The following is a 22,987-nucleotide window of genomic DNA, read 5'->3' as shown; positions in this document are numbered from 1 at the left end:
CTGCTACCCCATGCAGCCCCCCAATTGCCCCCTTTGTTTGTTTTTTTTTAATTCTTATTCTGAACCCTGGAGTCTCCAGTATCTCCGTTGGCTTGCTGATCGTGCAGGATCCCAGATGACCTTCATCCTTCCAGGAGGCTGGAGGAGCAGCGTCTTCCTGTGAATCCGCTCCATTAGGCCCATTTTGCGAGCAAATGTCTTTACACGTCTCGCCTTCGCTCTCTGGATGTGTTTTCGCTCCAGCCTCGCGGACTTTCATATATTCTGCTTGAAAGCTAAACCCGGCACGTGTCGGGGAGTCGAGACAATCGAGCCGGGGGTGATCGGTGTTTTCTCGCACGGTGAACAGATGTTTTCAGGATTTAAAGCTAAAGGACAGTGGATTCTGGTTGCCAGCTCCAATGAGTTTGTTCGTGCATAATCATGATCAACTTTGAGTCTGGCAAAGATGCACCATATGACGTTTTTGTCGTCTGATAAAAAGCAGTGGATCCACCTTTTCCCCTTCGAAAAGAAACTTGCCGTCGGACATCTGTTTTTTTACTCATTTTACTAGCTTGTGGGTTACATTTTTGGCGCTCAAGTGACCCAGATGTAACCAAGAGATTCCGGTAATTTTTCAAAATACTAGATTTTTCAAAATAAAGATTGTTTAGACTCAGATAATAAATCCAATGGAAATAATTGACTCTTTCTTATGTGGCCCGGTACCAATTGATCCATGGACCGGTACTGGTCCGCAGCGGGTTTGGGACCACTGCTCTATGCAATAGAAGACTATCTACAAGATAGAAGATTATCTATGAGATAGAAGAAAGGAAAGAGAAGGTCAGAGGGAGCCCCATTGTTTTTTTGTAGATGTAAAGAAAGCATACGACGGGGTGCTGAGAGAGGAATTCTGGTATTGTATGAGGAAATGTGGAGTGGCAGAGAAGTATGTTAGACTGGTGCAGGACATGTATGCTCATTGTGAGACAGTGGTGCAGTGGGCTGTAAGGGGTAATGGAGAAGTTCAAGGTGGAGGTGGGACTCCATCAGAGATCAGCCCGGTGCCCCTTCTTGTTTGCAGAGGTGATGGACAGGCTGACCGATGAGGCTCCTCAGGAATCTCCATGGACCATGATGTTTGCAGATGACATTCTGATCTGTAGTGAGAGATCTAGAGCAGTGTTTCCCAACCACTGTGCCGTGAGAGATCGTCAGGTGTGCCGTGGAAAAATGCCCACTTTCACCCGATTGGTCCGAAAATTATTTATCCAACGCAAATAATGTGTCTTCCTATGTCTATGTGGGCAGCGTGCTCATTCCATGGCAACGGATAGTGAATTAACCTGTGCATCTGTGTATCAGAGTGAATAGTGACGCTTTGCGTGATACATTTTTAAAACAAAAAGTACTTGTATCTGCGTAAACAAACAGGCAGCATTGTTGAAAACGACCAAGACGAGTGAGAAAGCGGTGAAAGCTGCTATAAAGTTGCTGAACTCGTCTCTAAATCCAAACAGCCAAACACCTCAGCAAAACATTAATACTACCTGCCGGCAAAATAATTGTTGAAGAAATGCCCGGCTCTGGCGTTGATAAAGAATAGCCAGTTCTCTCAAATAATACCATTTTCAGACATATTGATGACATGTCTTCAGACATTGAAAAAAGTGTTCAGGAAAAATTGCACATCAGTGGGAAATTTGCATTGCAACTTGACGAATCTACAGATATTAGATGTATTAGATTTCACACTAAGTACATTGAGACTACGGTTTCATTCTAACTCGTTAAAAAATGTTTTTGACATATTTATTTGGTGGTGTGCCGTGACTCACAAAAGGTTGGGAAATACTGGTCTAGAGAAAGACCAAAGAGAAGATTGATGGACGAAGTGAGAGAGGATATGAAGGTGCGAGAGATATTGCTGGTTTTTATATAATGACAGGGTTTATCTCTCTATGTGAATGAGAGGGTGATGGTTGCATGTCTCTATATGACATATCAAGGACCCTGAGAGCAGGAGAAGTGGTGTAGAAGATGAATGAATGAATGAATGAATGAATGAATGAATGAATGAATGAATGAATGAATGAATGAATGAATGAATGAATGAATGAATGAATTTTTGGGATCTGGTTTTTATACAACTCCTTGCAAATATCTACATAATTTCAACAACTTTCTCTTGGTGCTTTCTAATCCTACTGGAGCCAGTCTGGAAAGAATTCTGATCCGGACGGAGAGATAAGATAAGATAAGATAAGATAAGATAAGATAAGATAAGATAAGATAAGATAAGATAAGATAAGATAAACTTGATCCTCATCTGGGAAATTCTTTTGTCACAGCAACGTAACAGTTATGGTATCAATAAATGAATATTAATCAATAAATATAAATAGAGAGACTTAGAATGAGAAGACAATTAGAAGATAGCAAAAGACAGAAGAAAAAAAAGTAGTAAAAAAAAAACAGGTGCAAATAGACAACCAAAATGACAACAACAAGGATAGAAAGATAAACAGTGACAATAGCGATGGCAAAAATAAATAAAAATATGCAGGATGCGAATGGGCTGACACCAAACAAGGATAAAAAGATGACTTTGTGCCAAACCTTTGATTCTGGACAATAATTTCCTTCATTTTCTGTCGTCCAGTGCTTCTCTATTATTTTCTGTCACACCCCGTCGGAAGAAGAAAACATTTCATGCCCCCCCACCACCACGCTCTCCGCTGCAAGTATATTTTAAATATAAATATATAAAGTTATATAGATCAACTTGCAACAAAAACTAACTTTATTAGCATGAATTAACACAACAGTGCTGGCTGGTTTGATACTTCAAGTGAGATGATTTTGGCACCTTTTCGCTGAAATAACTCGAGCGTCTCGTCGGGGTTTAATGTCTCAAGGTGACGCCTTCATTTATCGATGCTCTCCGCCGACAACATTTTTAAACTTAGACTTTTCCTCGCCTTTCTTATCTTCCCTGTTAAATATTTCCGTGGTGTCTCTTGAGAGTTTATTCACTGCACTTCATATTTCCTGCTCTTTGCTGTGTGCACGCATGTTAACACTAATACCAAACCATAATCATGTTTCCCGGAGTCACAAGTGCCTCTCCGCTTGCTAATGTTACACGTTTTTTTTTGTTTTTTTCTGGGAATCGCCTCCCTCTCCCTTGTTTCTTGAGCTCCATGTTGATAATCCTCGCCGTTACCGCTTCCCTCTCTCCGGCTTTGGCCTCTGCTTTCACAGAACGACCTCGGCGACCCGTCCGAGTCACGGGTCTCGTCAGGTCGGCCCCCGAAAGCCCAACGACGCGGCATTTCAAACCAAAGTCTCGGGACGCGGCCTGGTACCGCCCTGGACCGTGAGACCCGTGGGAACTGCACCATCCGGGTTTCCGTGTCACAACCGAGACGTGGCGAGAAGGCGGATGCGCATCCGGCGTCGGCACAAACGACGCGATGAGTCGTTTTCGATCGAAAAAAAAAGGAACGCGAGAAACACGTGATCTTCTTCCTCCCGATTCTTGGAATCCCGTGTGGAAGTCAAGCCCAGATCTTTCAGGGCAAAACAAATCCAAAGCGACGGTGGAATCCATGGCGACGGTGTTGTGTATGCGAGTGGACACGGGCGGCTCGGGGGAAATGGAACAGGAGATTCAGGACCTACTTTTATTCTCTCTCGGGCTCCGGAGGTTTGCAACTGCTCTACTTTGAGAGGAGCGCCCGGATTCCTTTCGGCTGATGATACCACTTCTCTGTTATCGGACTGTCTGTTGCCGGAGAGACTTGTGTTTTCGTAACGATGAGGTCCTCCGCCGTTCACCAAGACGAGGGGATTAACCTAAATAAATCTAAAGCGGACTGAGCGGAGTGTCTGAGCCCCGGGGGCCGCAGGTTCTCAGGAAATAAGAAGACCGAGCGGTCGATATGAAGGGATGCATTTGTTACGAGCCGTTTGAGACGCCGGACCCTCGGGGGCGGAAATCAGGCCGCCGCCGTCTCAGTCGTACGGGAAGCTGTCGAGCGGTCCGGGCAACCGGGGATTTGTAAAAACAACAAGCGGCGGCGGCGGCGGCGGCGGCGGCTGTGGGTTCTGCAGCAGAGGGTTAAGCCCCGCCCCCAAAATACAGACGCCCAGCCCACGAGACGACCGATCATTCATTCGTTCGTTATCCAGAACACGCATCCTGCAGTCGGGGTCGCCGGGTCCAGATCACCTGTCAATCATCAATTATTCACTCATTCATTCATACTTTTTATGGAGACATGCAACCATTCACGCGTTATACAGACGCACAAACATTCACTTTGTCATTCACTAGTCCTATTGAGACACACAATCATTCATTCACTCATTCATAACCTTTATAAAGATATACATTCACCCCTTCATTCGCTAGTTTTACAAACACACAACTATTCACTCAGTCATTCATAACCTTATAAAGATATACAACATTAACTAATTCACAATCTTTATAGACATATGAACATTTACCCCCTCATTTATTTGTTATTTAGACACACAAACATTCAGTTTGTCATTTGCTCCTTATATAGAGACAAACAACTATTCGTTCACTTGTCATATAGAGATGTGTTTGCGAGTGTGTGAGTGTTAAATCCAGTGTAAATGTGATGAGAGCGTTTCATAAACGTAGACCATTTCAAAATAATTAAGAAGAAGAAATTAGGAGATTTAATTGAGTAAAAAGCCTATAACTTTAAATATGAGTTATGTGAAAGCCCATCCTGCAGAGTGGAAAGAGTGGCATTATATTTCATTGAGAGCCATATGGTATTTTAACGTCTAATAAATTACATACGTCTTACTTTTAACCTCTGGTGCTGCATGGATTTGTTCGACGTGCCGCTTTATATTTGACCGTTTCATTGATGCAATTTTTATCCTTGCATATTAGACATCGCGCGGATCCAAATGCAAACTCTTCTGTCCACGCAGCCTGGAATGCACGGTAATCATCGTCTTTTTTTCTTTTCGCCATCTTTTCCATTACAAAGGTTGAAGCAGATAAACCAGTTGGCTATCTAATAAAATTAATTTCTTCACCTTTAGAATGACCCGGACGTGCTCGGAAGCTATTCGTTCCCGACCCAATCAACGGGTGACCCCTGAAATTTATCTTCGAAACTAATTTTTGTTTACTTTAAAATGCCACAGTTTTACGGAGAAATATCACAAGTTGTTTTAAAATCGGTTCCAAAGTGATGTTTTTTTTCAACTCAAAATTGTCAGGGAGCCATACGCCGCCGTCACCGGAAGGGCCGTATATGGCTCACAAGCCATAGGTTCCCTACCGCTGCATGAAGAAAGTCCGCTCTTTGTCTCCGGAACAGCCGGAGGACCCCGGCAGAAATGTTCCGACGGCGCTGACAATGGTCTCAGTGTAAAATAGCCCTTTGGTTTGATTTCCTGTGATGCTGATGAAAGAAGCTTTTCTATTACACTGTAATAAACATGTTATACTGCAGCCTTGGTGCGGCGCTGCTCCTTCCGACTCCCGTGGCAGACGAGGCCGTTCTCATGTGTCTCTGCACCTGTTACCATCGGCTATTTTAGTATTTCGGACATTTTTATGCCGGTCTATAAATATAACGCCAAGCCATAAAGCCGCTAATCTCTCGCTCAAAGAAAGTGGAATGTGTGTGTGTGTGTGTGTGTGTGTGTGTGTGTGAACACACAACAAGTCCGGCGTCCGTGTTCATTTCCTAACAGGAGGACCAGCGCCTCCCTCTCGGAGTTGAATAAGCAGTCAGGAAAGACAAGAGGGCTTTTGTTTGAAGGATTTGGCGTTTTCGCAGCTTTTCTCCACATCGTGCCAAGACCCGGGATTGTAGATGGCGGCGGCGGCGTGCACAAGAGTTTAGTTCCTCCGACGGAAGGGCTTGTAGTTAAACCACCTTGCAATCATCTGGTTTGGGGGGGCGACACCCTCTCTTTGAGAAAGCGTCTAGTTAGCATTAGCTTAGCTCAGGGGTCGGTCGCATGCGGCTCCTTCATCTTTACACTGCGGCTCCGAGTGGCTTGGGAAAATAAATTATAAATATTTAATGGAAGTATATTTCATTTGTGTTAATTCCTTTTTTAAACTTTTAGTTCAAAGTTGGAAGATTATTGTGATCTTGAAATATTAAATAAAATTATATTCATAATTTTTCGCCGCTCAAAATAACGTCACACTCGCGGAAGCCGGTTTACCCGCCGGCTGGTAAAATCCCGATTTGCAGATGCTGTGCGCAGAAGTTCAGGAGCAGAAGTCCCATAAACCAGGTAAAATAAATATTTAGGAAGATATTTTGCAAATATTTATTTTTAATTGTTTACTGACACAGTGATTTTTTCCCCGATTTATTTTTAAAATTCAGGTCAAGGCTCCGCTACACGCTCTGAAAGCCCAAAGCTCAAAATGAGTTCATAACATAAATAAAATTTAATTTTCTCTGTAATACTTTGTGAATTTCAGAAGCAACACACTACACACTTGTTTATACAAAGTGTAAAGGTAATAAAAAGCAATATATACAGTGGTACCTTTATTTTAGACGTCAAAAAGTAATTGCGGCTCCCGGTGTTTTCTTTTCCGAGGAAAGCGGGTCCAAATGGCTCTTTGGGTGTTTCGGGTTGCCGACCCCTGGTCTAGCTCCTAGTTCCCGTCTCCTTCCTGTCTCTTCTCCCGTCTCTCCATTAGTGCGTGATATTAACCTCGTATCTTCTCCCGAGTGTCCGGGCTCTCTCATTGGCCAGGTTCCCCAGGGGCGGGGCTTGACCTCCTGCGGCGTCTCGCCAGTCGTCCGCCATTTTCATTTCTTTGATGAGTATTTAGAGCGATCGTCGTATCATTTCAGTTATTAGCGCGGAGCTGCAGCGTCATCGCCAAGCGTCCGCCATTGAATTTCTTATATGAATATTAAATATTGTTTTTCTATTTGATCAATATTTGTATCAGCTGCATGAATAAAATCTCAGAACAGATGGATGGAGTATTTGTGTGAACTATGATACATGACCGATAGAATAGAATAGATGTTTAATGCAGTTAGTAATAGGATTTTTTCCAGTGCATCAAAATGTGGAATTAGTTTTTTTGTCGATTTCTCAGGATGGATCCGAAGATGTTGGTCTATAAAACTGGATCTGTGACAGTCTTTGTTGATGTTTGTAGGTTGAACCAAACACCGTCAGCATCTCATACGCCATCTTCTGAAGGTGTACAGACATGGCTAACCGCTAATTTGAAGGCCAGCATACAACTAGCTTCGGTACACGACTCTTTAATCGCTGTTTGTCGGTGAAAAACATTTTGCAGTTGATAAATGATCCGAGCCGTGGCCGCCCATTATTTCGTTGACTGCTCATAGTTAGCATAGTTAGCATGCGTCATGGCAAAGTGGTTGCTTATATTGTAATCTTTGAAAACCACAGCAGTTTCTCGCCGTATCAACCACACGGCCGTCGGGCTTTAGGGAAAAAATATTTTGTTGTCCACTTTCCACTTCCTTGATCCGCTCATTTTTATAGAAGGATTTAAAGCGAAAAAGTGTCATAAAGAGTAACACAATACACTCCGATGTGTATGACGAACGCGGGCATTTTAGAGAAAAGGTAAAATAAATGAGATTTAATTGCATTAACTTTCAAGTTTGGCGGTCCGGATTCAAAAGCCGAACGGGCCGTAAGTGGCCCGCAGGCCGTAGTTTCCCTATACCTGTTCTAGGATGAGTTAAGCTCCCTTTAAGGCTATTATTGTATCACGTCAGCTCGTAGCATATAGCCGTTAGCGCTGCTGGTATCGGTTGTAAGGTAGAAGGCCGGCAGGTTGGGCTGGCAAGCTTTCTGTCTCGGTAAAATGCAAGGTTTGCGGCTCTTGCTCCTCGAGGGATGCTGGGTTTGTGAAGACCATCTCAAAGACGGGTCTAATGACAATCCACTCGACTTGCCATGAATATGGAGAACACTCTGAAGGGAACAGTCGTACGGATTAAAAGCGAGCGGATCTGAACGTTGGCGACACACCTGGCAAACAGAGCAACCCGTCCAACCCATCTTTGGGAATTCTTTTAAAAATACGTTCTCAAGAGTGTGTCCGTCACGTCCCGATCGCCAGGCGAGGAAACTGCATGCACACACACACACACACCTGCGTTTGCACCGCGGGACCCCCTGAACCTTCATCGTGATTCGCTCCGAACATGGAGGGAGCGTGCGGCAGCAGCTCCCCCGGGTCGGCGCCGACCTCCCCGCTGATCCACGCTGTTAAATAGGAACCACGCCGGGAGGGCGGCCTGGTCTCCGTGGGGAGGTTTCCTGCTGAGCGGCATGTTGCTGCAGAGTTCTGACTTCCAGAATAGCTCATTATTTCTCGTTCTCTCTCTTTCTACCTCCTTTTCCCAGTATAATAAGTCCCATTTCTCACATTTATAGTTTCCTTTCATGGAGGGAATATTTCCCCTGTCCGTCCCGGCCTCGCCGGGTTCGTCAGCGTTCCGAGACACAAAGAGAAGCTCGGTTCGGTTTGTTGTTTGTTTTGGCCCATCTGATTTTATTTCCCGCCGAGACGTTTTCAGAATCCTGAATGACGGCTGGCGTGCGATGGAGAAATAACGATGTTTTGTTTTTTTTTTTCTGTGAAAAACACAGGTGTTGGCAGGGACACGAATTAAACCAGATTTGTGCAAAGTGAGACTTATAGTAGAAAAAGGGTTGAAAATTGAGTAAAAAAGGCAAAAATATACATTTTTCACTTGAAATGAGAAGCATATAAAAATGATTCATTTAAATGTACATGCAGTCTGTGTTGAACTTGTGTTCTGGCATCAAAACAGCGACGTTTGTTTAATAAAAAGGAAAAGAACACGTGCCTCTGCGTCACAGAATCATCACAATACAGTCGTTTCTTTCTTGGAAAAATGTATAAAATAATTAAACTACAACCTTCATGATCATTTCCTGCTCACTTGCCGCTTCCTGCGGAGCAGCAGTTGTCGCCGGGATTGGTTTTTGCCGATAAGCCGGTCAAGGATTCAAAATAGAAGAAACGTTGGCGAGCGGCGAGCGGCGAGCGTTCACAGGTGGAATTTGTGCTTGCTCTGGTTTCCTCAGTCTCTGCTGGAGTTTACAGCTTTTATTGTTCTTGCGTTGACGAAGTCCGATTTCCTGTAGCCCCACTGGTGGGAGAGGAGGAGACATGAGTGGATTCATGAGGAGGAAAAACAGCGGCTATCTGACCTTCTGCTGACCTCTAGTGCCTGCATGAAAAACTACACCACAGAAGACTACCTACATCTAAACATTTAGAATCATTTATACTTTATTAATCGCTTGCGGGGAAATTCTTTCTCTGTATTTATGAACCACGAGCAGTTGGCCGCCATCTAACAGCGCCGGGGGAGAATTTAGGGGTGCGGTGTCTTGCCATGGGAGAAGCCGGGACGTTTGGTTCCAAGCGCGACGGCTCGACCCCTTGCACCACATTCTCACCCCTTTTAAAAATACATAAAAATATTATTATTATTCATAAAAATGATAATAATTATTATATATATATATATATATTATATTCATTATATTGTCATTCTCATATTATTAATGTAACAATTTTAATTATATTTAATTATATATTATTTATTTAATATATATAACATAAACATGAGAATTATATTATTGATATAGTATTCTTTTAAGAATTAAACTATAACTATTATATTTTTAATTATTATATTATCAATGTAAGAATTATATTTAGAGTTGTAGAAATTATAATGTAAAAAAATATATAATTTTGCACCCCATTGCCCCCTTTTAAAAAAGATATAAAAGTATTTGATTATTATTTAATAGAAATATTTAGAATGTATAATTATTTATAATATAAGAATAATAATTGTGATTATTTTTATATTATAATTGTATCTTTAATAATTATATATTATATTGTCTTTAATAATTATTATCATGATTTTTATGTCATAATTTATTTTTAATAATAATTGTTATTATATTATGAATTAAATTAAATACCTTTATCAATAAAATAATTATAAATATTTTTATTAATATAATAATTATATTAACAATATGATAAAATTATTACATAAATTATATTTATCATTTTAAAAGTGAACGTGATAAAAATGCTAGACAGTGTCTGCCAAAGGGGAAGTTCATTAGATAAAGGGAAGTGCAAGGGACAGGACGTACCTTCTTGTAGAACCCGTGCAGCTCGGTGTGTTTCCACATGACATGCAGCAGCAGGGAGGCGGTCTGGGCGGCCCGGCTCGTCCCGTAGCTGCAGGAGGACGCAGAGTTTGATGGATAACTTCACGCGTCCAGATATCACAGTTTTGATCTGTTGTCACTGGAATACTTCGACTCACGCCCGAAGACAAAAACTGAAAGTAATAATCTGACCTGTTTTCGATCAGTCTTTTCCTACGCTTGGACTTACCACGATGTCACACGGTATTTGATATTATCATAAGCCTTTCAGTCTTTAGGGTGACGTAACACAATCAGCAACCAATCGATGAACGCCAACAAAAGTGAGAATCGAACGAGCGCCGCTCACCCGGCGTCCTTGCCGCTGACGGCGATGATCCCGGGCAGGGCGCCCTGGCTGACGATGGCTCGGACGTTCTGCGCGTCGCTCTGGCTCAGGTTGATGAGGATCTGACACAGCGCGGCCGTCACCGCCTCAGGAGGGCAGGGTCGGTCGCCGCCGCCGCCGTCGGGCAGCATCTCCACCACCTCCGGCAGCACCTGCAGGACTTCATGTTCACCGACATGTGTAAAAACCCAGCGGGACTTTTGCCGCGTCGGCCCAAAAAGCCGCAAACTACTTCGTAATACCGATTTCGGGGTGCAGCTCCTTGTGGCAGGAGAAGTTTTTGACCAGGAAGACGGCCGTCCTCTTCACGTCGTCCTCGCCTTCCAGCAGCATCGTCTTGACGTGCTGGAGGCCGTTTTCCCGTTGAACGATGGCGTAGGCGATAGCTTCGCTCATCTGCCGGCACACTTGATAATCACGTTTCCTTCTTCTGTTACATAACCGTGCACTCCAAAATATCGAGCGAACCGATCGAAAAACGAGTTCCGTCGCTTCTCACCGCTCCGTTCCCGGCGGTGATGTTCTGCAGAGCTCCCAGGGCGGCCTCCTGGGTGCAGTGGCGAACGCTGCGCGCGATCAGGGACAGATACATCCGGATTGTGATGGAGCTCCACAGCCACTCGATGCCGCGGGGGTTCGCCTTCTCCTCCAGCAGGGTGCACTGATGCTCCACTTGCTGAGAGGAATCAGATTTTTTACTTCCTGACGTAACGGAGTTCCGAGTCAAGTTGACGCTGACTTGTGCAACAAAGTGAAAGATGCATTAAAGTTATATTTTAATGGTTAATTAACGCTGACTCGGACGCTCTGGAGTGCAAAACCCCCGCGGCTATTACAAGTTTACAAGTGACAGGTCTAACTATTATATTCATCCGTTCATTATCTACGCGCTCAGGGTCGTAGCGAGGCCGGGACCGAACCCTGCCGTCATTGGCCGAGAGGCGGCGTTCATCCGCACGTCATATGGAGATACGCTTAACTCTCATTCATATGACACATGCAACCATTCATATATCATGTCATATATCACCCTCTCATTTTCAATGACAAACACCAACAGGTCAAAACTGTTCTCTTTCAGGACTTTTTACTGCGCTGATGCCCCAGATCAGGTTAGGCAGCAAGTTAGGCTATGCAGTGTGTGTGTGTGTGTACGTTTGTGTATGTCTTTGTCAAAAAAAAAAAAACCTCACTAACCCAAGCTTACTGTTCTGTATATTTCCTGTGCATCGTGTATTTGCAAGTGTTATTTGCAGTCCCTATGTCCTCTATTGTAAGTCGCTTTGGATAAAAGCGTCTGCCAAATGCAATGTAATGTAATGTAATATAACACGTATTCACTCTTTCATTCAGTGGTATTGAGAAATTCAATCATTCGTTCACACGTCACATGTAGACATACAACCCTTTCATTCCTGTCATTTTCAAACATGCATCCATTCACTCCTTCATCCACATGTCACCTAGGGACAGATAAATATTCACCCTCTCATATGGAGATCTACAAGCACACACTCCTTCACTCAGTCATAAAAGGAAAGATGGTCATTCACCCCATGATTAACGCATCCTTTGGAGACGTGCAACCATTCACTCCATTCACACACTTCATACAGAAAGACAACCATTCACCCGTTCATCCTCACGTCATGTTAAGTCCCCGACCTTTTTATCACCGCAGACCGCTGATGATAATAAACCTGAATCCACTGTGTAATCGGATGCAAGTTTATTAGCAGGTTCCTTGTCACATGGCGCCAAAAACATAACATGAGTGTAATGAAGGCTTCATTGCCTCATCGGCGTGTGTTCTGCAGAACGGCTCGGTCTGTGGGAATCACCTGTTAAGATAAATCCACATTTCAAGTAGAACTCCTGTTTTTGTCGGTTAAAATCTTCCTTTTTCTTGGAAGTTGTAGACTCTTCTTCTGTCTCTTCACTAGACCTTTGCGTTCCTCTAACACAAACCTACTAGCAGTACCTTTCGCTCGCTCTAAGCGATCTCAGGCAAAACTGTTCTCAGTTCAACTACCTCAGTGGTGGAACAAACTTCCGGAAGCAACAAGACTAGCATCGTCTATCTCAACCTTCAAGAAACAGGTAAAAACTATTCTCTTTCAGGACTATTTACTACGCTGATGCTTGAGCTGCCCCAGATCAGGTTAGGCACCAAGTTAGGCTATGCAGTGTGTGTGTGTGTGTGTACGTATGTGTACGTTTTTGTCTTAAAAAGAAAAAAAAAAAAAAAAAAACGAACCCCAGCTTACTGTTCTGTATATTTCCTGTGCATCTCGTATTTGCAAGTGTTATTTGCAGTGCTTTTGTCCTCTATTGTAAGTCGCTTTGGATAGAAGCGTCTGCCAAATGTAATGTAATGAAAAGAAACTCCGTCTGATGCCCGTTTTCTACTAATTTTGCTAGCTTGTATAATAACTAATTGATTATTTCTTGCGTTTTCCGGTACCAATTGATCCGCGGACCGGTTGGGGACCGCTGATGTAGAGAAAATCATCAATTCACCCTTTCATTCAACGTCATATCGACCCGTCCGCTACAAATCCGGGTAAATTACGTGCAAAACACTATATTTTTAAATATAACAGCACAAATCATCGGGATGTGCCGTTTCCCCTTTTGTTGTTTTAGGTCACCGCTCTCAAAAATAAAGCATCTTAGATAACCAGCGGCAGCTCGGGGCTTGTTAAAACCGCTGTAATCTAATTGTTCTCGCCGAACAGTTTGACCATGAGCACATCTTTTGTATTGTCGAGGCGGATTATCGTCCGGGAGGATTACCTCTGGGATCTTGGCGCCGCGATACGCGAAGCAGCCCAGGGTCTTGGCTTTTGGGGCCAAGTCTTGCCGAGAGTCCCGCTGGTCTCTCCTGTACTCGGCCGGGAGCTCCGAGTCGATCTGATAGGACAGGTTGTGCAGGATGCAGACGCAGTTCTCGGTGGACTTGGAAAGAAATAAGAGACGGACGTGAAGGAAGGAGCTTCGATGACTCCGACCCAAACCGGGCTTTTCTCGGCGTTTATTTCACCTTGTCGTCCGTCTTGTAGTCGGAGATGGTCGTCCGGATGTAGTAGACCAGAGAGTCCAGGAGGTTCTCGCATTCCCTCATGGCTCTCCTGCCGTCCGGGCCGGCAGAGCTCAGATTTCTGGAAACAAGAGCCCAACTTTTGTCCACGTTTAACCCGACGTGCTTTCTCATCCACGTTACATCAGCAATCATGATTAGATAAATAAGTAAAATTCCCCGATCGAGTCATTTCCCCGGACGCTGAATGCGGAGTTGCTGTCAACAAATTATGTAATGCGGTAATTATTATTTTCATCCCGTACAAATGAAAAGGATAAGCTTGCAGCGTGCGCTCTGATATCTCCTGCTGTGTCAACAGCGGGGCGGATGAGCGCCCTAAAACCAGGAAACGGCGGAATAGACGTCAACAACGCATTTCTGCGTGGATCAAATGAGCGTTTCGGGGAACAAAGTCCTATAATACGTTTAATTTCAGCTCTTGTCGTGATTCGATCAAACGCCCTCCTTCGTGTAGATCTTATTTTTCCACGGTGAGGGTTCAAAACCGTGGTTGCGGCCGAGGGTTACGCGGCGTTACGGGGATTCGTTTTCCCCAAACGATCTCAGGCGATTTATCTGACGCTTTTTAAATTTTTTTTTTTTTCTTTTACATTTCAAACACCGCTAGCTTCACGCTTTGTATTGCACAAGCTGGGCATGCGATACGAGCGGTGTCGGTTTACCGCGCTTCAGAAAGCACAACGGAGAGTCTCTCGTTTCCGCCCGAACAAAAGGGTTCCCACCTCAGGCAGCCTGAAGCGCTGTGGAAAACCTCATCGTCGGCTAGGAGTTCATCTTTCGGGTTCTCGCCCTCGGAGATGCCGGAGCAGGGCACCAGGACCGACTGGGTGAGGGCGGGTAAGGCCTCCCTGATCAGGCTATTCTTCAGAAGGTCGTGAGATGAGAGGTTCCACAGAAGACCTGAAGAGGAGGAGGAGGAAATGATGCTAAACCCGCTGAACTCTGCTGGAGGCATCTCTCTCTGCTTCTACACTAAATGGCCAAAAGTATTGGCTCACCTGCCTTGACCCGCATATGAGCTTAACCGACATCCCGTTCCCGATCCATAGGGTTCAATATGACGTTGGTCCAGCCTTTGCAGATACAACAGCTTCAACTCTTCTGGGAAGGCTGTCCTCAAGGTTCTGGAATGTGTTTATGGGAAATTTGGACGGTTCTTCTTGAAGCTGGTGTTGGACGAGAAGGCCTGGCTCTCAGTATCCACTCGAATTCATCCCAAAGGTGTTTTTTGGGGTTGAGATCAGGACTCTGTGCAAGTCACTCTGTCCTCCGAGTCTTTATGGAGCTTGATTTGTGCACTGGTGCACAGTCATGCTGGAAAGGGAGGCGACCAGCTCCAAACGGTTCCCACAAAGTTGGGAGCAGCTTTGGTCCAAAATGTCTTGGTTTGCTGAAGCTTTCAAAGTTCCTTTCACTGGAACTAAGGGGCCACAAAGCCCACACCCTAATCCTTCTCCACCAAACTTCCCATTTTGCACAATGTGGTCAGTCAAGTAGCGCGATCCGTCACTCCAGAGAAGGCGCCTCCACCACTCTAGAGTCCAGTGTCGTCTTGCTTTCCACCGCCGCATCCTAAACTTTGCATTGCACTCGGTGACGCCTGGCTTGGAAGCAGCCGCTCGGCTGTGGAAACCCATTCCATGAAGCTCTCTGCTGATCTTCAGCTCATCTGAAGACCACGTGAAGTTTGCAGGTCTGTAGCTACTGACTCTGCCGAAAGTTGGCCACCTCTTGGCACTATCTGCTGACCGCGCTCCGTCAGTTTACGTAGCCTAACACTTCATGTCTGAGTCGCTGTCGTTCCCAAACTCTTCTTCCAATCCACCTGACGGTTGACTGTGGAATATTTGGGAGCGAGGAAATTTCACGACTGTATTTGTCGCACAGGTGGCCTCCTATCACAGCTCCGCGCTGGAATTCATCAAGGTTTGTGAACAGCGGAAGTGATCGGTACACCTGATTCCGATTATTTGGATGGGTGAGTGAATACTTTTAGCCATATCGTGTATTCTGACGACGCCCGGCTGTACCTTTTAAACGGAGCTGCCTCCCAACACCCGAGGTCTATAAAGCATCTATTAAAGAATACTTTTACACACATTTTATCTAATCATCAACTCCACCCCTGAAACCCATTTCCACTCTCCTGAGCAAAGTTCACTACTTTCATTATATTATTTACGCATCTGCCGGTAGCCGACCTGTGAGTTGTCGCCTGGTTTCCACGTCCCGGCTGCTCTTCAGAGCTCCAAGAACCACCGCCAGGCCGTCGCCTTCCGTCACCTCCATCTTGTTTTCGTTGCTCTCGTAAACGACGTTGCGCAGGGCGCCGGCCGCCGCGCGTTGCACCTCCTCCTCGTCGCTGTCGAGGAGCTGCAGGAGCTTTCTGATCCCGCGCAGGAAGTACACCTGCAGGAGGACGGGGATTATGAACAACCCCAACATACCGTATTTTCACGACCGTAAGTCGCACCGCACCGAAAGGCGCAGTCTCAGTTACGTGTGCCATTATTGTATTTAACACACACATAAGGCGCACCTGATTATAAGGCGCGGGTTTTATATACAATCCACGCCCACACTTTCCACTTTAACCTCCTCATGGTGTCCTCTACTATGTCCGCCTTACAACAACACACACACACGCATACAAGTGTGCATATTTAAAAGTAGAGCGGGAGCTAAACTGAGTTTGGTATTCGCATTTTTTTTATCGGTAATCGTCATCAATCGAACCCATGGAAGTCCTCATCCTCTGTTTCTGATTTGAACAGCTGCGCTAAATCTCCATCAAACATGCCGGGTTCACTTTCTTCACTGTCAGAGTCGCTTTTCGTGTCGCGCGGCTCCTCGGAAATGATGCCGGCTTTTGCGAAAGCTGGAACAACAGTGCCGGCGGACACGTTTGCCCGAGCATCTACAATCCATTCGCTGCCTTCCACTCTCCAAGAAGACTTTTCGTACCCCGTTGTGCGTGTGTTAGTGATGTGGCCGGGCTGAATGTGTTTGTCGGCGATGTTTTTAGGGTTGTTAAAACAACGATGTTCTGCATAACGCACATACTCATTCTTTTATATACAATCCACGCCCACACTTCCCCCTTTAATGTTCTCATGGTGTTCTCTACTACGTCCGCCTTGCAACAACACACACACAGGGCGCACTGCACTATAGGGCGCGCCGCACATTTTGAAGAAAATCGAAGACTTTTATGTGCGCCTTATAGTCGTGAAAATACGGTACATATTTCAAATATTCCCCAAACATTCAATCCTTATCTAGGATGCTTGTCCTGCACAGGTTGCAGGGTTTGTGGAGCCAACCTGTGCTCTCATCGGGCGAAAGTTGGGGTTCTCCCGAGATCGGGCGATCACGGGGCAGTGCAACCATTCACCCTCTCGCTGGACAGTTTGGAGAACCTCCAGGACGAGGTTGGACCGGTTTGGAGAGCGGGAGGAACCCGGACGAACCCCAAGGCAACATCGGGACCAGGAACCTTCTTCTGTTATGCAGCCGTTGCTTAAACAGTCATGTTTTTATACCCTACGTGATACTAAAACTGGATCTATCTTTGCATCCCAGTGTGTGATTCCTTTCGCAATTAGAAGCTGATTAGAAGCTATTTCGCAATTAGAAGCTCTTCCCTCAGCCGCAGGGAATCTTCAAATCTTAAAACACTTGATAGCCTTAACTTTGACAATTTATATTTTATTGTATTTCTTAGTCCCCCTCCTTCCTACTATTATCTACTATTGTTATGTTTTTGCTTGAAATTCTGGCACAACAATTTCCTTCGGGAAATAAAGTTGTTCTTATCTTAAACCTAAACCTCATCTCTCTTCTGCTTTATCCCAATATATTTATCCTATTTTCATCTCCCTGATGACTTTAACATCCCGCTGGTTGCCGGTTGACATTCACGCAGCGACGAAACGTACCATCTTCTTTGCGTCTTTGCTCTTGAAGCACTGAGACTGGATGTGAGCGGCGGCGCTGATCAGAGATTCCTCATTCCCGTGGGTCAACATGTTCACGGCCCTCTCCAGCGTCATCTCCGGAGGCTTGCTCTCCGACTTCCTGCTCGAGGGGAAAAACGAGAGAAAGTTATTTTTTCCCCTGTCGCGGTGCGACATTTTAGTAAAAAGGGTACGATCTTACGGAGTCGCGACATGGGCGGCCTGTATTTGTTGAACGTGCAGCTCGGGCTCCGTCGTCACGCTGGCGTTTTCCTCCACGTTGACGCCCAAAGGAGGGTACGAATTCAATCTCCGAAGTATCTGACCGTCCCCGCCGACCCGGGCCACCCAGGGCCGCCTGTCAAAAGGCTGGAACGTAGCGTACGTCCCGAAACCGCTCTGTCCTTGCGCTGTCCGTCTCCGCTCCCTGGAAACCATTTGGTTCTGTGCAGTCCAGCCAACCCGGAATTCACCGCCGCTGCGCTGAAACCCGGGATCTCCAAACGCCGCCTGCTGCCACGCCGTCCGTCCCAAGCCGCGGAGGTTGAAGCTCTCGTTGGTGGAAGCGGACGCGTGTAGCCTCCGGTCGCGCGGCGCCTCGGAGAAGGCGTAGTGCCTGTAAGAGTCGGGCCCGAATGTAAATTCCTGCACGTTCCAGTGTGAGGATCTGGGGCTGGGGAGGGTGTGCGTGGCGAAGAGGCGGCGGTTGTAGGAGAAGCGGTTGGACGCCGTGTCGGGACTGGAGGGAGGAGATACTTCCACCCTCCTGAACGGTTTCTGCAAAAGGTGTTTGCCGCTCGCGGACGAGTCGCCGAAGAAGCCGTTCACCTGCGGACGAACAGGAATTTTTATTCTAAATGACTCTTGCTAGTCATTCGTTCATCCGTCCATCCATTCTTTCAGCTGCAGGCTGTCATCGCTGTCATTGGACCAGATCAGAATTCTTTCCAGCAGGATTAGAAAATACCATGAGCAAGTTGTTGCAATGATATACCATCGTTTCTGGACTGTAAGACGCTACTTTTTTACCCGCTTTTAACACTGACGCTTCAACTACCAAGCGGCCAATTTATGTTTTTTTTTGAGCTTCATGCCGACAAAACATTTCGCCTCGTCGCATCGGGCCGATGACGTGACCGTGGAATTCTGAGGCCGTTCGATTCTGACACCGAAGAAGACCATTTTTACGGTTTTAGTGCGCAGGAGGAAGACCAAGATAGCCATCAGAAAATGCATGGACTTTTCCTTGTGTTATTTATTATTCATCTTTTTCATCGGCCGCTTTACAGGCGCCGTTTAGAAAAAGAAACGAACATTTCCAGTATGTATTTGCGGATGTTACCAGCATGTATTTCATTCAAACTTTAAAAAAAATGTAGTGTAAATATCTCATGCAGCTCATAGACAAATATGCATATATCTATTTTTTTTTTTTTTTTTTTAGCCCCTGCAGTTTATATTCAGGTGCACTCAAGAGTCGGTAGATATTTGCATGGATTAAAATATATACTTTAAATAAGATGAAATGTGCTTTCATGATCCCATGATTGGGAAACTGTTTAGCAGCAACATGACATACAGGGACAACTAGAAATTTATACAAAAAAAAACTAAAGAAAATAAAGTGTAAAAGTATATAGTATAATTTTAAATTCTGATTATTTTATTTTTATAAAAATTCTTTACATGCTCCAAGCCGGGAGCTCTCATTGCAAGATTTAAAATGAAAAATTTTGATTTTTTTATTGAAAATCAGTCAAAACGTGATCGAGTATTGGTGATGACCAGCAGCGGGGACGGACGGCCTGCTGTGTGTGCGTGTGTGTGTGTGTGTGTGTGTGTGTGTGTGGTTTTACCTCCAGCCCATCCGATGCATTGCAGCTTCTCGAAGCGTTCTTCTGTAAACTGCCATCTGAAAGAAGTCGGAAGGGTTTCGTCACAGAGACCAGTTTTCTCGCCGCTAAATGAGTCAGGAAGTCAGGAGGCCCCTGTTCTTCTGCTACGACTGGAATCTGGAGGCGGATGAATGAAAGCGCTGAAACCGGTGAGATGGGATGGCGGATCGGGATCGTCACGACGCACGCCGACGGAAACGCACGCTGTTTTACTTGGCAGGTGTGAGCACCTTCCTGACACGCCGGTAATTTGCTCCGCATAGAGGAACAACGCCGATGGGACGTTTTTTCTCGTATTGTTATTTTCGATCCCTTCCGGCGACGATCGCAGACGAGCCCGGAGCCGCGATGGACCGGAACCAACCGGGTTTAACTGGGTTTAACAAGTTTAACTGGGTTGTTTTTATCTGTAAGCTGTCAATATGGCATTTGGATCCTTAATGGTCACCCCCTTAATGGTTTGCATAGCAACAGATAGATAGATAGATAGATAGATAGATAGATAGATAGATAGATAGATAGATAGATAGATAGATAGATAGATAGATAGATAGATGAGGGCAGGTGGATGGATGGATGAATGGTACGGACGGATGGACAGACAGACGGACAAATAGATAGATAGATAGATAGATAGATAGATAGATAGATAGATAGATAGATAGATGGATGGATGGATGGATGGATGGATGGATGGATGGATGGACTTACAGACAGACAGACAGACAGACGACGAGATATATGGATGGATGGATGGACGGATGGACAAATAGATAGATAGATAGATAGATAGATAGATAGATAGATAGATAGATAGATAGATAGATAGATAGATAGACGACGAGATATATAGATGTATGGATGGACGGATAGATAGATAGGTAGGTAGGTAGGTAGGTAGGTAGATAGATAGATAGATAGATAGATAGATAGATAGATAGATAGATAGATAGATAGATAGATAGATAGATAGATAGATAGATCGGCGCCTGGATGGATGGACGAACGGACAGACAGAAAGAGTCTAGTGCTGTGAATGAAGTGCATGTAGTGCATGTAGTGCATGTAGTGCATGTAGTGCATGTAGTGCATGAAGCTCCGGAGGCGTCGGCGGTGAGCAGGAAGTGTGTGTGTCGGTTGTGAGTGAGCGCGTCTGGAGCCCCGCCGGTCCCCGCCTTGCCCCCCTCACCTCCGGCCGGGCTCCTCTTCGCCCTCCTCGCCAGGGTGAGCTGGACCTGCCGGCGGAGCCGCAGGCCGCGCTCCTCCGGCGGCGGTCCGTCCGCGGCTCCGCGGCTCCGCGGGGCCGGCAGGGCCAGGCTGCTGTCCTCCAGGAGGCGGGAGTCTCCGGCGGGCAGCGCGGATTTGAAGAAGACCCGCTCCATCCCCGCGATCCTCCTCCCCGCTCCTTCTTCTTCTTCTTCACGGCGTCGTCGTCGGAGCCGCCGCCGCCGAGCGGAGCCTCTTCCTGGGTGCAGGTGTGGCCGCAGGTGGGGGCGGAGCGGGCGGGGCTTCGGGGCGGCGCTCCCCGGGTGTCGGGTGTCCGAGCCGGGGAACCGCTTCGCCGCTTCGCCCCTTCTCAGGTTAACAATGTCGGATCTGCTCGACTGCTGCTTGCGCTTCTTCTTGCTCTTCTTCTTGTTGTTTTGGGTTTCTGCAGGAATCCTGCAATTTACCGGGGGGAGGAGAGGGTGAACGCCTGCAGCTTTCTGCAGGAAATCTGAATGAATGACCGAATGCTTGCATGTGTTTATGTGATTTATCAATAACTGCTTATTTGTCTCTGTGGGACATATAAATGACAGGGGGAATTTTGTTTGCATGTACAGGACTGTCTCAGAAAATTAGAATATTGTGATAAAGTTCTTTATCTTCTGTAATCCAATTAAAAAAAAAAAAACTTTTTCAAGATATTCTAATATCTTGAGATAGGATTTTTGAGTTTTCTTAAGATGTAAGCCCAAATCATCAATAGTAAAATAATTAAAGGCTTGCAATATTTCAGTTGATTTGTACTTAATCCAGAATCCATGACATTTTTGTTTTTTAATTGCATACAGGACTGTCTCAGAAAATTAGAATATTGTGATAAAGTTCTTTATCTTCTGTAATCCAATTTAAAAAAAAAAAAACTTTTTCATGATATTCTAATATTTTGAGATAGGATTTTTGAGTTTTCTTAAGATGTAAGCCCGAATCATCAATAGTAAAATAATTAAAGGCATGCAATATTTCAGTTTATTTGTAATGAATCCAGAATCTATTACATTTCTGTTTTTGTAATTGCATAAAGAAAATTAGAATATTGTGATAAAGTTCTTTATCTTCTGTAATCCAATTAAAAAAGCAAAAATTACTTTTTCATGGTATTCTAATATTTTGAGATAGGATTTTTGAGTTTTCTTAAGATGTAAGCCCAAATCATCAATAGTAAAATAATTAAAGGCTTGCAATATTTCAGTTGATTTGTAATTAATCCAGAATCTATGACATTTCTGTTTTTGTAATTGCATACAGGACTTTCTCAGAAAATTGGAATATTGTGATAAAGTTCTTTATCTTCTGTAATCCAATTAAAAAAGCAAAAATTACTTTTTCATGATATTCTAATACTTTGAGATAGGATTTTTGAGTTAAGATATAAGCTATAATCAGCAATATTAACATAATAAAAGGCTTGCAATATTTCAGTTGATTTGTAAAGTATGACATTTTTGTTTTTGTAATTGCATTACAAGAGATAAATAACTTTATCACAATATTCTAATTTTCTGTGACAGCCCTGTAAATGATAATATGAGAGTGAATTGTTATTCGTCTCTACATGAGGTGTGAATGAAAGGGTGAATGGTTTTATATTTCCACATGATATTTTAATGACAGAGTGAATGGTTTCATTGCTTTATATGTTGTGTGACCGTGGTGTGTGTGTCTCTATAACACATGAATGTTTCTATATGATGTGTGACTGACAGAGTGAATATTTAATTGTCCCTGTAAGATGTGTGATTGAGAGGATGAATGGTTGAAAGTTTCCAACTGACTCATAAATGAAAAAGTGAATATTATTTGTCTTTATGCAACACGAATGAGAGAGTGAATGTTATTGATGTGCAAATGAACCAGAGGGTGAATGGTTCTTTGTCTCTGTGATAATGAATGAATGAAGGTTTTACATAGATAGATTGATGTTATGATGGATGGGAAAGATTTTATATATTTTTGCTCATTTCCCCCCAAAATACAGTGATGAGGCACCCGGATGTGAAGATGTGAAGATCATCTAAAGTACTGCAAGCATCATAAGTCAAGGTTTTAGCTCAGCGTTGACCAAAGGTGTGAAGATGCTCCTCACCGTTGGAGAAGATCCTGCACAAACACACATCCCAGTTTTCACCCGAACATGACG

At 44.6% G+C, this 22,987-nt stretch overlaps 1 protein-coding gene across 2 annotated transcripts; it reads right to left on the bottom strand.

Moving 5' to 3' along the window:
• Positions 1-8,771: 8,771 nt before the first annotated feature.
• On the bottom strand, positions 8,772-21,033 carry pkp2 (plakophilin 2). 2 transcript variants are annotated; one of them, XM_086147186.1, is made up of 13 exons: positions 20,771-21,033; positions 19,543-19,598; positions 17,889-18,514; positions 17,669-17,807; positions 15,932-16,139; positions 14,453-14,630; positions 13,671-13,788; positions 13,424-13,585; positions 11,127-11,303; positions 10,870-11,023; positions 10,589-10,787; positions 10,222-10,309; positions 8,772-9,188 (listed from the first exon to the last, which is right to left on the bottom strand). In XM_086147186.1, exons 1-13 carry the CDS (start codon positions 20,961-20,963, stop codon positions 9,120-9,122), a joined length of 2,367 nt encoding a protein of 788 aa, XP_086003312.1. In that variant the 5' UTR covers positions 20,964-21,033; the 3' UTR covers positions 8,772-9,119. The 2 variants fall into 2 exon arrangements, with proteins under 2 accessions (XP_086003312.1, XP_086003313.1); XM_086147187.1 differs by lacking the exons at positions 8,772-9,188; positions 10,222-10,309 and having other exon boundaries at positions 10,595-10,779.
• Positions 21,034-22,987: the final 1,954 nt, after the last annotated feature.

This window comes from Fistularia commersonii, chromosome 5 (assembly GCF_037954325.1).
Source record: "Fistularia commersonii isolate RoL2024-O1a breed Wild chromosome 5, RoL_Fcom_v1.0, whole genome shotgun sequence".
Taxonomy (NCBI): Eukaryota; Metazoa; Chordata; class Actinopteri; order Syngnathiformes; family Fistulariidae; genus Fistularia; species Fistularia commersonii.
Note: the sequence above shows the minus strand (reverse complement) of the source record. Positions and strands in the feature narration are given on the sequence as shown.